General features: G+C 52.1%; 1 protein-coding gene across 4 annotated transcripts in view; it reads left to right on the forward strand.

Moving 5' to 3' along the window:
- The first annotated feature begins 320 nt into the window (after positions 1-320).
- The window catches only part of ZFR2 (zinc finger RNA binding protein 2), a 38730-nt gene continuing 25804 nt past the window's right edge, over positions 321-13246 (forward strand). For all 4 annotated transcript variants that reach the window (XM_078057453.1, XM_036116055.2, XM_078057451.1 and 1 more), the window contains exon 1: positions 321-424. In XM_078057453.1, coding sequence (XP_077913579.1) covers positions 372-424 — 53 coding nt within the window. In that variant the 5' untranslated portion in view covers positions 321-371. The remainder of the gene's footprint in view (positions 425-13246) is intronic.

Raw genomic sequence — 13246 nt, forward strand, 5'->3', positions numbered from 1 at the left:
GGCTCCCGCTCAGGGCGGGTCTCGGGACGTAGGGCAGAGACCCACCGACAAAACCTTATGGTTAAAGGGAAGGCGGGACTCCGGGAAGGGGCGGGGCTCGAGGCAGAGACCCCGGATGTTGAGCTACCGGAGGGAAGGCGGGACTCCAGGAAGGGGCGGGGCTCGAGGCGGGGGCGGGGCTCGAGGTAGAGTCAGTCCGGAGACGTGCAGAGAGAAGCGAGAGGGCCCAGGCTTCGCGCGGGGGGCGGGGCCTGGGGCGCGTGGTGGGGCGGCAGCGGCACGCGGCGCGGGGGCGGGGCCCGGGGACGTCACCGCCGGCGGCCCCGCCCCTTCGCGCCTCGGGTCAGCTCGCGCTCTGTGGAGACGCCAAGATGGCGGCGAGCAACTGCTCCGGCTTCGCGTGGGGCGCCGGCCCACAGTACAGGTAACGGCCCCAGCGCCGCCCGCGCCGCTGGCCCGACGCGGGTCCGACCCCGGCCCCGGGGAAGCCGCGGGCCGGCGTGTTGGCCGGAACCAAGCGGGACACGGGCTGGGAGGCCTGCGCCAGCTAAGATGGCCGCGCAGCCGGGAGGGAGAGCTGGCGGTGCTGGGGGTCCATACCTGAGGGGGCGCTCGGGCCTGAGGTGGGGAGGGCGGCGGCCCCCAAGGCGGGCACAGAAGCCCGAGTAGGGAGGGGGCTTGGCCGAGGGTGGCCCCGGAGGGGCGCAGCTGGAGGGCCAGAGCGCGGGGACCCCTGGGCGGGGGTGGGGGGTAGACGGAGGCCCGGAGGGTCCTGCGGGCCGCGGGGGGTGGGGGGCGGGTCCGGAGGGGACCTGACTGCGCAGGGTGTGGAGCGGAGACCCTGGCGGAGGACAGGGGAGTGGAGGGGCGATCTGATTCTGGTCTGGGGGCAGACAGGCCGGGAGGGCACCTGGCTGGGCAGGGGAATGTGGGGTCGGGGGTGCTGACCCCTGACGGGGGTGTGGGTGGTGAGGGAATTCAGAGACCTTGGCAAGGGGGATTGAGCCCTGATTGGGGGGTCAGGCAGAGCCTTGGGGGCGTTCCAGATCGACCTGGGGGAAGTCCTGACACCAGATGGGGGGTGGGCATTAGAGGCTTCCAGGGCAGGGGGAACAGTGAGGAGGGCTAGAGGAACCTGAGAGCTTGGCACTGGGGTGGGTGTGAAGGACGGAGACCGTGCATTTGAGGGCGGGGGAGGAGCTTAGAGAAGAGATGGGGGCAGAGAGGAAGCAGCCAGGGGCGGGAGGGATCTCCAGGTAGAAGCAGCACATGGGCGTGCTGTACCCCCGCTGGACAGACACACAGCCCACGCCGTCCTCCACGCCTCTCCCCGGGGCATCTCTGCTGTTGCTCCTTCAGCCTGGCGCTCAAGAGCGAGTCCCAGGCCGGGGTGCAGGGCTGTCGTCCGGGGCCGGGGCGGTGGGGCGCCTCCCCGCGCCCAGCCTTGTCCAGCTGCAGCCTGGCTGGACCTCTGGGCCAGTTCCTCACCGGGAGGAGACAAGGCCGCAGACTGCCCTTTGGGCAACCGAGACTCGTGTCGGCTGCGCTGGGGGCCTTTGCTGCGCGTTTCGGTTTCAGCTCGTGGAAGACAGGTACATGGAAAGTGAGGGCCCACCTCTCAACCCGGTCTTTGGGATCCGGCCGTGTTCTTTCCGCTGGGATCACGAGGAAACGGACTGGGGCTTGGGAGTTAAGGGTTGTGGAAAAGAGGAGGGCTCGTCATGTTTTCCGCACTTGGAGTGGCTTCTAAGTGGGGTGTTGGGCTAGTGATGGATTTTCTGATGGGGCCTGCCCTTTCCTGCAACAGCGTTTTTATCTTAGCCTTCTTTGTTTCCGCCACCCTCAGTGCTGTTTTTATTGCCGGTGCTTAGGTAAAGCAGAATCCACTAGTCCAGGCTGTTAGGGGCGTGCACTTTGGGAAGGGCTTCACCCTCTGCCCGCTCGCAAGCTCTTTTTTCTTTTCTCTTTTTCTTTCTCAGTGCATTCTTCAGCCATGAGTGGGACATCACTTGAATGTTATGCTGTCATTAAGGTTACCTTCCGGGGCGCAGGGGGGGCACCTGGGTGGCTCAGTCAGTCAAGCATCCGACTCTTGGTTTCGGCTCAGGTCGTGATCTCAGGGTCCTGGAATCGAGCCTTGAGTGGGGCTCTGCACTCAGCACAGAGTCTGCTTGTTCCCCTCCCTCCCCCTCAGCTCCTACCCCTGCTCGAACTCGCTCTCTCTCTCAAATAAATCTTTTTTTTTTTTTTTAAGATTTTATTTATTTATTTGACAGAGAGAGAAAGACAGTGAGAGAGGGAACACAAGCAGGGGGAGTGGGAGAGGGAGAGGCAGGCTTCCCGCAGAGCAGGGAGCCCGATGTGGGGCTCGATCCCAGGACCCTGAGATCATGACCCGAGCCGAAGGCAGTCGCTTAACCAACTGAGCCAGTCGGGCGCCCCTCAAATAAATAAATCTTAAAAAAAAAAAAAATTACCTCCCAGAGGAGAAATGGAGTATTTACACTGTTAAAATAGGTAATTGCTGGGCTTCAGCAGATGCATCTGTCGTTTATTTGAATTAATGTACTTACACATTTCAGCCTAGCTGCTGTCTCTAGTCTGATGACTTAGGTGATAACATGTACTCCCGTGTGACTAAGGATGTGAAATTACCCTGAATGAAATGTCAAATTAGTCTGTGCTTTAGAAGTGTCCCCAAGAACATGTGTTATTCCTTAAGAAAAGAGTAGGGGTGCCCGGCTGGCTCAGTCAGAGTGTGGGACTCTTCATCTCAGGGTCATAAGTTCGAGCCCCACGTTGGTTGTAAAGATTACTTAAAAAAATAAAATCTTAAAAAAAAAGTAAATTTAAGCGAACTGAAACATAGATATAGTAAAATAAATTTCATTCTCACAAAACCTTGGAAAGAGATCATCTGCATTATCTGAATGACTTTAACTAGACATTTTCTTCTGGGGTAAGTAACTTTTGCTTAGAACCTTCAGCTGCTTTTAGAGTATATATTTCTTATATAACGTGCCATGGGAAGACTAATTAGATAACGGATTTTGAGAATGCATACCAACTTTATGGTAGCATTTGGACAACAGTATTTACAAAACCCGTTTCACAAATTGCTAAAGTGAAGACAACAGTTTTTTTCCTCTTTTTTTTTTTTAAAGATTTTTATTTATTTATTTATTTGACAGAGAGACAGCGAGAGCAGGAACACAAGCAGGGGGAGTGGGAGAGGGAGAAGCAGGCTTCCCGCCGAGCAGGGAGCCCAATGCGGGGCTCGATCCCAGGACCCTGGGATCATGACCTGAGCCGAAGGCAGACGCTTAACGACTGAGCCACCAAGGCGCCCTGACAACAGTTTTTTTCTTAGAGGAATTTTGAGTAGGTTTTCTTGGCTTTTAAACTTGATAACCATAGCCCTGGATAGGAATATCCCTTATATCGTTGTCCATTATTAGGGTTGGGATCTGAACTTTTTGAATTGTTGATCAGTAGGAATTGGATGCATATTCACTTTTGAAGGTATAAGAAAAGTTTACAATCGTTGGTATGATGAGTTTCAGTTACTGTATGTTATTTGGTCTTTTAAATCTCCTAAAGCTTTTTTAGAGCTAGAGTTAGGGCTGCAGATATCCAGAATGAAGGATTAATCCCATGAGGAAAATTGAATTTGGCAGTGCTTTTCATTCATCCCAAGTGCAGTTTTCCCAGCAGGGTTCTGTATGTGTTTAAATCACTTTGGTAATGGAAACATCTAGACCTTGGAGCTGTATGCTGGAGGTCCACACTAGTGGAACAGGACAGGCTGGCCCTCTCTGTTACATTTCCTTCCCTCTTCGTTCAGCAGTTTTGTGAAAATTCCACCTGTACAGTACACCTGGCTACCTTTGCATTCGCATTCTTGTTAAGTCTAAATAAGACAACTACTGGATTTGATTTCTCATCGGGAGAAGCTGTATTTTATTTTATTTATTTAATTTATTTTTAATTAATTTATTTGACAGAGAGATAGCACAAGTAGGCAGAGCAGCAGGCAGAGGGAAAGGGAGAAGCAGGCTCTCTGCTAGGCAGGGAGCCCGATGCGGGGCTCGATCCCAGGACCCTGGGATCATGACCTGAGCCAGAGGCAGCCGCTTAACCGACTGAGCCACCCAGGCGCCCCAAGGAGAAGCTCTATTTTAATAAGCTTTTGAGAAGCTCTCTCTCTTTTTAAAGATTTATTTATTAGAGAGAGAGAGTGGGGGGAGGGACAGAGGGGGAGAGGGAAGAGAGAATCGCAAGTAGACTCCCTGCTGAGCATGGAACCCAATGCAGGGCTCTGTCTCATGACCCATGAGTTCATGATCTGAGCCGAAACCAAGGGTGGGACTCTTTTTTTTTTTTTTTTTTTTTTTAAAGATTTTATTTATTTGAGAGAGAATGAGATAGAGAGAGAGAGCATGAGAGGGGGGAGGGTCAGAGGGAGAAGCAGACTCCCTGCTGAGCAGGGAGCCCAATGCGGGACTCGATCCCGGGACTCCAGGATCATGACCTGAGCCAAAGGCAGTCGCTTAACCAATTGAGCCACCCAGGCGCCCCCAAGAGTGGGACTCTTGACTGACTGTGCCACCCAGGTGCCCCACCAGTGGCTTCTTTTTAATTTGAATGTCTTTGGTTGAATCCAGGGTTGGTAGTTGGACATCTGTTGTACTTGCTCATAAGAACCACACATTGGGGGCGCCTGGGTGGCTCAGTTGGTTAAGTGACTGCCTTCGGCTCAGGTCATGATCCTGGAGTCCCTGGATCGAGTCCCGCATCGGGCTCCCTGCTCGGCAGGGAGTCTGCTTCTCCCTCTGACCCTCCCCCCTCTCATGTGCTTGCTCTCTCTCATTCTCTCTCTCTCAAATAAATAAATAAAATCTTTAAAAAAAAAAAAAAAAAAAAAAGAACCACACATTGGCTGTCTAGTCCTGCCTCCCTCTGTCGACACAAGAGGTGCATGTGTTAGACCAGTGTAGACATGGCTGTAGAGGTTTCTCCATGTCTGAAAGCAGCAGGAGAGGGCTGGAACCACACATGACCCCTCTCCAGTCCTCAAACAGTGGCCTTTCATCAGTTGGATTCACAGCAGTAGACTGGCGTGGTCATTGTAAGCCCAGTTGGAAATTCCTTCGCTTGCACTGCTTCTCTGAGGGCGCATACAGAATGCTTTCTCTTTGGCTTACCCAGCATAATATCATCAAGACAACATTTTTAAGCATCTGCCTGGCAGGCTAACCTTGTGGCCACCCTCCATGTGGGGACCATGTTCCTTTGCAGAAGGATGGAAGAGTTGCACTGCCAAGCTCAGAGTCCGGCTCACCCTGGAGGCTCGGGAAATGCCTGTCACCAGCTTCGGGAATCCCTGCCTCAGCAACGTGGAGCGGCCCAGTGGCTCTGTCTTGAGGAGCCAGGCTGGCCCTGATTCAGACCTGGAGACTCTTGACTAAGGTTTAAAGAAGGTTGCAGATGGGGGTGGGGAATGAAATTCTCTGTCATCTTCTCAAGAGCCCAAGGATTTAGTGTGTTTTTGTTTGTTTGGGTTTTTTTTTAAGATTTTATTTATGTATTTGACAGAGAGAGACAGCGAGAGAGGGAACACCAGCAGGGGGAGTGGGAGAGGGAGAAGCAGGCTTCCGGCTGAGCAGGGAGCCCAATGCGGGGCTCGATCCCAGGACTCTGGGATCACGACCTGAGCTGAAGGCAGATGCTTAACGACTGAGCCACCCAGGCGCCCTAAGAGCCCAAAGATGTAGTTTATTAAACCCCTTTCCAGTATGTTGGGATGTTTTCTGCATCTGAGATGGGCATTTCACATGGAGAAGGTACATAAGACTTTCATAATTTAAAAAAATCTGCTAAAAAACAAATCAGAATTGTAGGGCACGTGGCTAGCTCATTCAGAAGAGCATGTGAGTCTTGATCTCAGTGTCGTGAGTTCAAGCCCCATGTTGAGTGTAGAGATTACTTAAACTTTAAAATAAAATATTTTTAAACATCAGAATTGTTGTGGGTATGAACGTATGTCATATATATATTGTGACTATAAAAACTTCGAGAACCGAAGTGCCAAATGAGATCATCACGGTGTGTTTACGTGTGTGTATACACACACAGTCATGTCATCTTACAATAAAACAGATTTGAAAATGTCCTTCCCATGAATGTCTTTAGTGACCATATCAGCAGTGGGTATTGGAGTTCACTGCACGCCGTCTAAACTCTGAATGTTCCTCAGCCCTGAGTCGTCGCAGATGCGCCTGGAAAACTGTGCCGAGGTCAGGGTGCTGGAGCTGAGTTTTCTCTCACCAGCACTGCAGCCTAGGTGATCCTTGACGTGAGAGTTCAGCTGCTCGGTGCTCTGCAGCAGTCTCAGTCGGGCTTAGTTTTTGCCACGTGGGGCAGTGATACTGAGTGAACTTTCTCAGCACTGTGATTGCAGGAAAATCTTTTTTTCCACCTTTTTTTTTTTTCTCAGACTCTAAATGTTTTTGGTGTTGTGTGTGTGCCTGTCCCCACTGAGTATGACCCACTGACAGTGGTGTGTATCAGATACCGCACTGCTGCAGCAGACCCAGAACATGTTACCTGCTGGAGATCCTCAGACGTACCCTTCTGAAGTGAGGGCTCCACTCAGGGGCCGTGTGTTCTTTTTTTTTTTTTTTTTAAGATTTTATTTATTTGACAGAACAAGCAGGGGGAGTGGCAGGCAGAGGGAGCGGGAGAAGCAGGCTTCCTGCCGAGCAGGGAGCCCAATGTGGGGCTCGATCCCAGGACCCCGAGATCATGACCCAAGCCGAAGGCAGACGTTCAACCGACTGAGCCACCCAGGCGCCCCTCCATGTGTTCTTTTATGGTTGGCCTTGTAGGAGCAAGCGAGAGCATGTCCCACAGGAGAGAGCCCTGCTCAGAACCGGACCTCCTCGGCTGAGTCCCTTCCATCTCCAGCCCTCCACGTCCCTGTCGGGTGACTGAGCAAAATGATATAGTGGGTCTTGCCAACCTTGCATTCTAAAATCTTACCTAGATGATGTACTCAAGAAAACTCTGCCTCCCCAAAACATTTAGGTCAAAAAACCATTAGAAGATAATTGCCTTGACCCAAAGAGGAGGATGCCAGCCGGGACTCAGGAATCCGCATTCACATAGGTGTGCTTAAATACTGCTTTTCCTGTGCTGACAGGTGCCCAGCATCCAGCTTCAGCTCTTCTCCCTCCTGGGCAGACGGCACCAGCTGGGTCCTTGTTGTCACGGGGTCCTCACTGTTGTGGGGACAGCGGCACACCCTCCCTTTGAGCAACAGGTGACTTCCAGCTATAGCAGCACAGGGCTTCGGCTGCGGGCTTAAAGGGAGTCTTCACCGAGAGCAAATTTGTGGCTTTTTATTCCTGTTCCTCATCCATCAGGGGTTGAAAATTGGCAGCTTGCACGCCATGTTTGATTCTCACACCTGCCTTCTTCAGCCTGTGTGGTAGGCTTATTGCTTGCTTTATTTGAATTGGTTGCCAGCATTTAAAAATCGGGAGACTTTGGGACACCTGGCTGGCTCAGAGGAGCATGTGACTCTTGATTTGGGGGTCATGAGTTGAGCCCCATGTTGGGTGTAGTAAAAAACGTTAAAAAAAAATAAAAATAGGGATGCCTGGGTGGCTCAGTCAGTAAAGCATCTGCCTTTGGCTTAGGTCCTGATCCCAGGGTCCTGGGATCGAGCCCCGCGTCAGCCTCCCTGCTGCTCCCTCTGCTTGTGCTCTCTCTCTCTGACAAATAAATAAAATAAAATAAAAAATGGGAGATTTTGCAAAACCCCTGATTTTTAGCCTTGCTTAAAATCGGGAGATCTGGCACCCCTGGACTGCATTGTAAGCTCCTGCCTGCACAATCTGCCGTAGCACGTGAGCTCCTGCTGAATTGTCCTGCCATCTCAAGAGGTGGGGTCCCAGGCCAGTACACCGAGGGTAAGAAAGAGTAAGTGACTTGCTCAAGGCCCTGGTGAGCAGAGCAGGACTGGAAGCCATCCCACTGGGCTGTGGCTCTCCTCCCAGTTCCTGATCTTGAAACCTCTGTGACTCCAGCTCCGTCCTTGTGCAGCACCTCTCATGCTCAGCCTCTCTTCTCTACCATCTTGCTTGAAGGGAATGTCTCACTTGTGCCTTTGGGATTTTATTCCATGGAGGAGCCTGAGTGTGGACATGGAGAGGTCTGTGTTGCTGCAAGAAGAATTGATGACATTTCCCAAGAGAAGGGGACATGCCACGTCCCACGGGGCCAAATTTGCCATTTGAGCTCAATGACTGCTTTTTGGCACCCCTGTCCCAGCAGGGATTCTTAACCTGGGGCCTGCGAGGCCAGGGTGACTACAGGCAAAACTGCCATTTCCAAGGAATCAGAGGGAAGGAAGCCTCAGCTTCTGCCTGATTGGAAATTGAGAGAAGGTGAGGTGACCAAAGGCCTCCCATGAAGGGGAGCCTGAGCAGGGGTGGGGTGTTCTCCCTCTGGACCTGTGGGGGGGAGCCTGGGCGGGGAGCCTCTGCTGTGCCCTTGGCCGCTTTTCCCCCCAAACACTAGGCTCAACCCCCAACCCCAAACCTGTGGTATCCTCACCCATTTTTGCAGGTCTGAGTTTCTCAGCAGCATGTTTGACATTGGGGCAGGTCATTCTGGGGTGGGCACTGGGGGGTGGAGCAGCATCCCTGGTTACTGACCCAGTGCCGGCAGCACCCCAGTCGTGACAACCACAGATGTCCCCAGCATCACCCAGTATTCACTAGGGACAGAGTCACCCCGGGTGAGAACCCCTATGCCAGATTTCCTAGGTTTTGGCAACCGTATGGGTCATGCCTGTGGGAGGTCTTTGCCATGAGCTGTGTTTTGGCTCACTTAACTCCTAAAACCTCAGTGTGGCGGATGGGTTGCCAGAATGTCCCCGTCCTTCATTCCTTACATCCTCAGCCTTTCTGCCATGACCTTGCAGCTTTTCCCATCTTGAAGTAACGTCTGTTTCCGTAGCCCTGGAATCTGGGCTTCCTTGTCCTTGTCTTGCCAGCGGACTGCAGTGGAAGTGACGCTGTCATAGACTGACAGTCGGTGCCCCCCACAATTGCTAACTGAAACCTAATCCTCCAGATGATGGTATGGGGAGGTGGGGCCTCTGGGGGGGCTTAGGTCATGAAGGTGCAGTCCTCATGAATGGGATGAGTGCCCTTACGAGAGGCCCCATAAAGCTCCGTCCCTCCGTCCTCCACGTGAGGACATAAGAAGATGGCGGTCCATGAACCAGTCCCTCACCAGACACGGCATCTGCCAGCACCTTGATCTTGGACTTCCAGCCTCTAGAGCCTTTGCCTGTGTCCCCTCCACCTCGGGAATGCTGCCGCGTGAAGGACCCAAGGCTGGCCCTGGAGGGGGAGATGCTACCGGGAGGGAGCCAGGGTTTCTGTCTGATAGCCAGCCGCCTTCCAGAAGTGGAGCTGCCTGCCTGCCGCTGACTTCAGATGCAATGCAGCCCAGCCTGCGGAATCATGAACAAAATAAACAGTTGCTGTTTTAAGCCAGGAATCCGCAAACCTTTTCAGTAAAGGGCCAGAGAGTAAATACTTGCAGCTTTGTGTGTATCTTAGTTTGGGCTGCTGGAACAAAGGACCATGGACTGGGTGGCTTGTAAACAGTAGGAATGTATCCCCCGCAGTTCCGGAAGCTGGAGGAGATGAGGGTGCCGGTGGGGCTGGGTTCTGGTGAGAGCCCCCTGGTGGGTTGCAGCTGGCTGCCTCCCTGCTGTGTCCTTGCATGGGGTGGGGGGCAGCAATCTCCCCGCGACTCAAGGGCACTCCTGAGCGCGCCAGCCTCCTGACGCCATCTAATCCTAATCCCTCCCAAAGGCCCCACCTCCTAACACTGTCACCCTGAGGTTTCAACATTGAATTCTGGGAGACACAAACTTTCGGTCCCTGACACCAGGCCATATGGCGTCTGTTTGCAGCTACCGAGCGTCCCCACTCCAGGCCAGAGGCAGCCGTAAACGATAACAAGGTGGACATGGCTGTGTGCAATCGAAGCTTTCATTTTTGACTGAGGGAGAAAGAGTGGATGTGCCCGCAGCCCAGCAGTTAGCAGGAGCCCTCACCCACTTCCCAAGGCCGGAAGAGGCCTTGCAGTGAAGGGTGCCTGGGATTTGGGCGGGTGGGGCTGGGATGCAGCGCACCAGCCCGAGAGAAGGGCCTGGTATGGACATTGAAATGGGAGAAAAGCACAGGGGCTGACCGGGGAACGGTGCTGTGTGCTGAGGGACAGAGGATGTTGGGGGGGTGGTGGCGGGAGGCTAGACCGTGGGCTCGGGGCTCTCAGATGTAAGGCAGAAGCTGGGGTTTATGCAGTAAGTAATAGGGAGTCACCAAGATACCTGCTCACAAGATTTGTCCTGTTTTAGGATGCTAAGGTGATGCTATAGGCTGAATTGTGCCCCCTCCAATTCATGTGAAGCCCTAACCCCCAATGTGACTAGAGGTAGGGCCTCTAACAAAGTCATTACAGTTACGTGAGGACACAGGTGGGTCTGAGGCAGCCATCCTGGCCCCATTCCGTGGGCTGTGCTTGGTTTGTGGCCAATGGGGTGGGACCCAGGCTGGACAGGAAGCCGCTCGAGGATGCCAGCACAAGAAGGCGTATGTAGAATGTACGTGGAGGATACCTTGGAGCATTGCTTACCAGCAGGAAATTAGAAATAATGTTTGGTGGTTTAAAGAGATACCCACAAACTCTTCAAAAGTTGGGGCCTAATCCTCTGCCCTGGAGTGTGGGTTAGATTCAGTAATTCGCTTCTAACTAATGGGATGTGGCGAAAGTTCTGCCATGTGATTGGTGTCAGAGGCTGGGTCATGACAAGTCCAGCTTCCGCACCCCAGACCCTCTCAGTTTTCTCTCTGGGGGAAGCTAGTTGCTATGTTGTTAAGAATACTCAAGCAGTACTGAGACGAGCCCACACAAGAGGACCCAAGGCTTCTTGCAGACAACTAGAACCAAAGTGCCCGCTGTGTGAGGGAACATCCAGGAAGCAGAGCCCGCCACCCCAGTCAAGCCTTCAGATGATGCCGCCCCAGCCAACGTCTCGTGGGCAACCTCAGAAAGACCATGAGCCTAGAGCCCAGCCAAGCCACTCCCGTGTTCCTGACCCGCAGAGACTGAAGATCAGTATTATTGTTTGAAACCACAGCATTGGGGATAGTTTTTGACTCAGCAGTACATAACACGTAATATAAATGTCTACCAGTAGGAAGATAGGCAAATGAATTGTGATCCATTCAAATGAGTAAATAATCAGCCTTTAAGTTTGGGGGGCCCAGGATGAAAGTACAAATGGACTGCATACCATACATCTAAATACTTTTTTTTTTTTTAAAGATTTTATTTATTTATTTGAGAGAGAGAGAATGAGAGAGAGCACATGAGAGGGGGGAGGGTCAGAGGGAGAAGCAGACTCCCTGCCGAGCAGGGAGCCCGATGCGGGACTCAATCCAGGGACTCCAGGATCATGACCTGAGCCGAAGGCAGTCGCTTAACCAACTGAGCCACCCAGGCGCCCTACATCTAAATACTTTAACATCATTAACCAAACTGGCTAAAAGTTAAATACAGTATGTTTTCTCTTACCTACCTTGACAAATGTACGTTTCTAATGACCAAAAAAAAAAAAAAAAAAGAGGCTAAGGTTTTTCTGGTTGGCAAAACATCAAAGATGACTGAGTTTATTATCATGCATGTCTGGGCATTCAGTTGATGGGCCAGGGCTATTTGGATGTCAAATAAAATAACAAATTCATAAATGATTATATATTTTGTAAAATGTATTTTTTGAATTTTATTTATTTATATTATTTCAGCATGAATGATGTTTGTGTAACCAAGATTTTCATGTCATCTGAGTTTTGCTACTATAATGGCCTGAAGCAGCTGTCATGGATGGGCTGACTTGTGTCCTCCCTAAAATTTATATGTAGACGTGCTAACCCCCAAGACCTCACTCACAATGTGACTGTTGTACTTGGAGATGGGATCTTTAAAAGCAGTGATTAAGTCAAAATGTGGTCACAGAGGTGGGCCCTAAGCCAATATGACTGGCATCCCTGTAAGAGGCGATGGGGACACAGACACGCATAGAGGGACGGCCCTGTGAGGACAGGGAAGAAGATGGTGTCTATACGCCCAGGAGAGATGCCTTGGGAGGAACCGCCCCTACCAACTCCTTGATCTTGGCTCTGGCCCTTACAGGACTGTCTGTTGTTGAAGCTACCCTGTCGGTGGGACTTTGTAATGGCAGCCTGAGCAAACCCACACAGTCTCTTTCCTGATCGGGGTTCCATCTCAGAGCTGCAGAACGCAGGAGATGGTCGGAGAGCCCGAGTCCCCATAGGGACGAGCCACAGCGAGCGCCATCCCAGGATCCTCAGAGGGACGTGAATTCTTACCTACACGGATGCCTGGGGGCACAAGGCCTTCGTTTCTGCTGGAATCCCAGTTGAGAAAGGCTGAGCTAAAAGATCCAACCTTAAAATGCAGTTACAGCTGAAGTGTGCAAAGCAGATGTATATTCATCAGAAATGCTGAGTGACTAAATGTAAAACATGAAAAAATCAACATAATTTTTCATGTGTGTCTAAAAAGTTTCTTAAAATATTAAAAAATGTCTGTTAAACATTAAGACAAAATATATGGGGGGGATGGGGAGTGACTAGTAGTGGTTATGAGGTCTCTTTTTATTGTAGTGAAATAGACACGACATAAAATGTACCATTGGACCGTCTCTAAGTGCACAGCTCAGTGTCATGAAGCACACTCATCCTGTCCTGCGACCACCCCCACCCTCTGTCTCCAGAACTTTCCATCTCCCCACACGGAGACTCTGTCCCCATGAAGCACGGACTCCCCACCCCCTCCCCAGCCCTGGCTCCCACCCTCTCCTCTCTGTCTGTGTGGACAGGACTCCTCTGGGGACCTCCTGGGAGTGGGGTCCTGTGGGATGTGTCCCTCTGGGTCTGGCTCCTCCCACTGAGCATGGTGTCCTCGGGGTCCCTCCACGTGTGAGGTGTCAGGGTCCCTTCCTTTCTGAGGCTGGATCATTATGTATGAGTGTTGGATTTTGCTTTCATGTTCTAGAGCAAGAGGTGGGGAGAAGGGTCTCCCCAGGGCCTGAACAGGGTTCGTCACAAGAGTGGGAGGGGGCCGAGATGCTTGTGTG

This window comes from Halichoerus grypus, chromosome 1, assembly GCF_964656455.1.
Source record: "Halichoerus grypus chromosome 1, mHalGry1.hap1.1, whole genome shotgun sequence".
NCBI lineage: Eukaryota > Metazoa > Chordata > Mammalia > Carnivora > Phocidae > Halichoerus > Halichoerus grypus.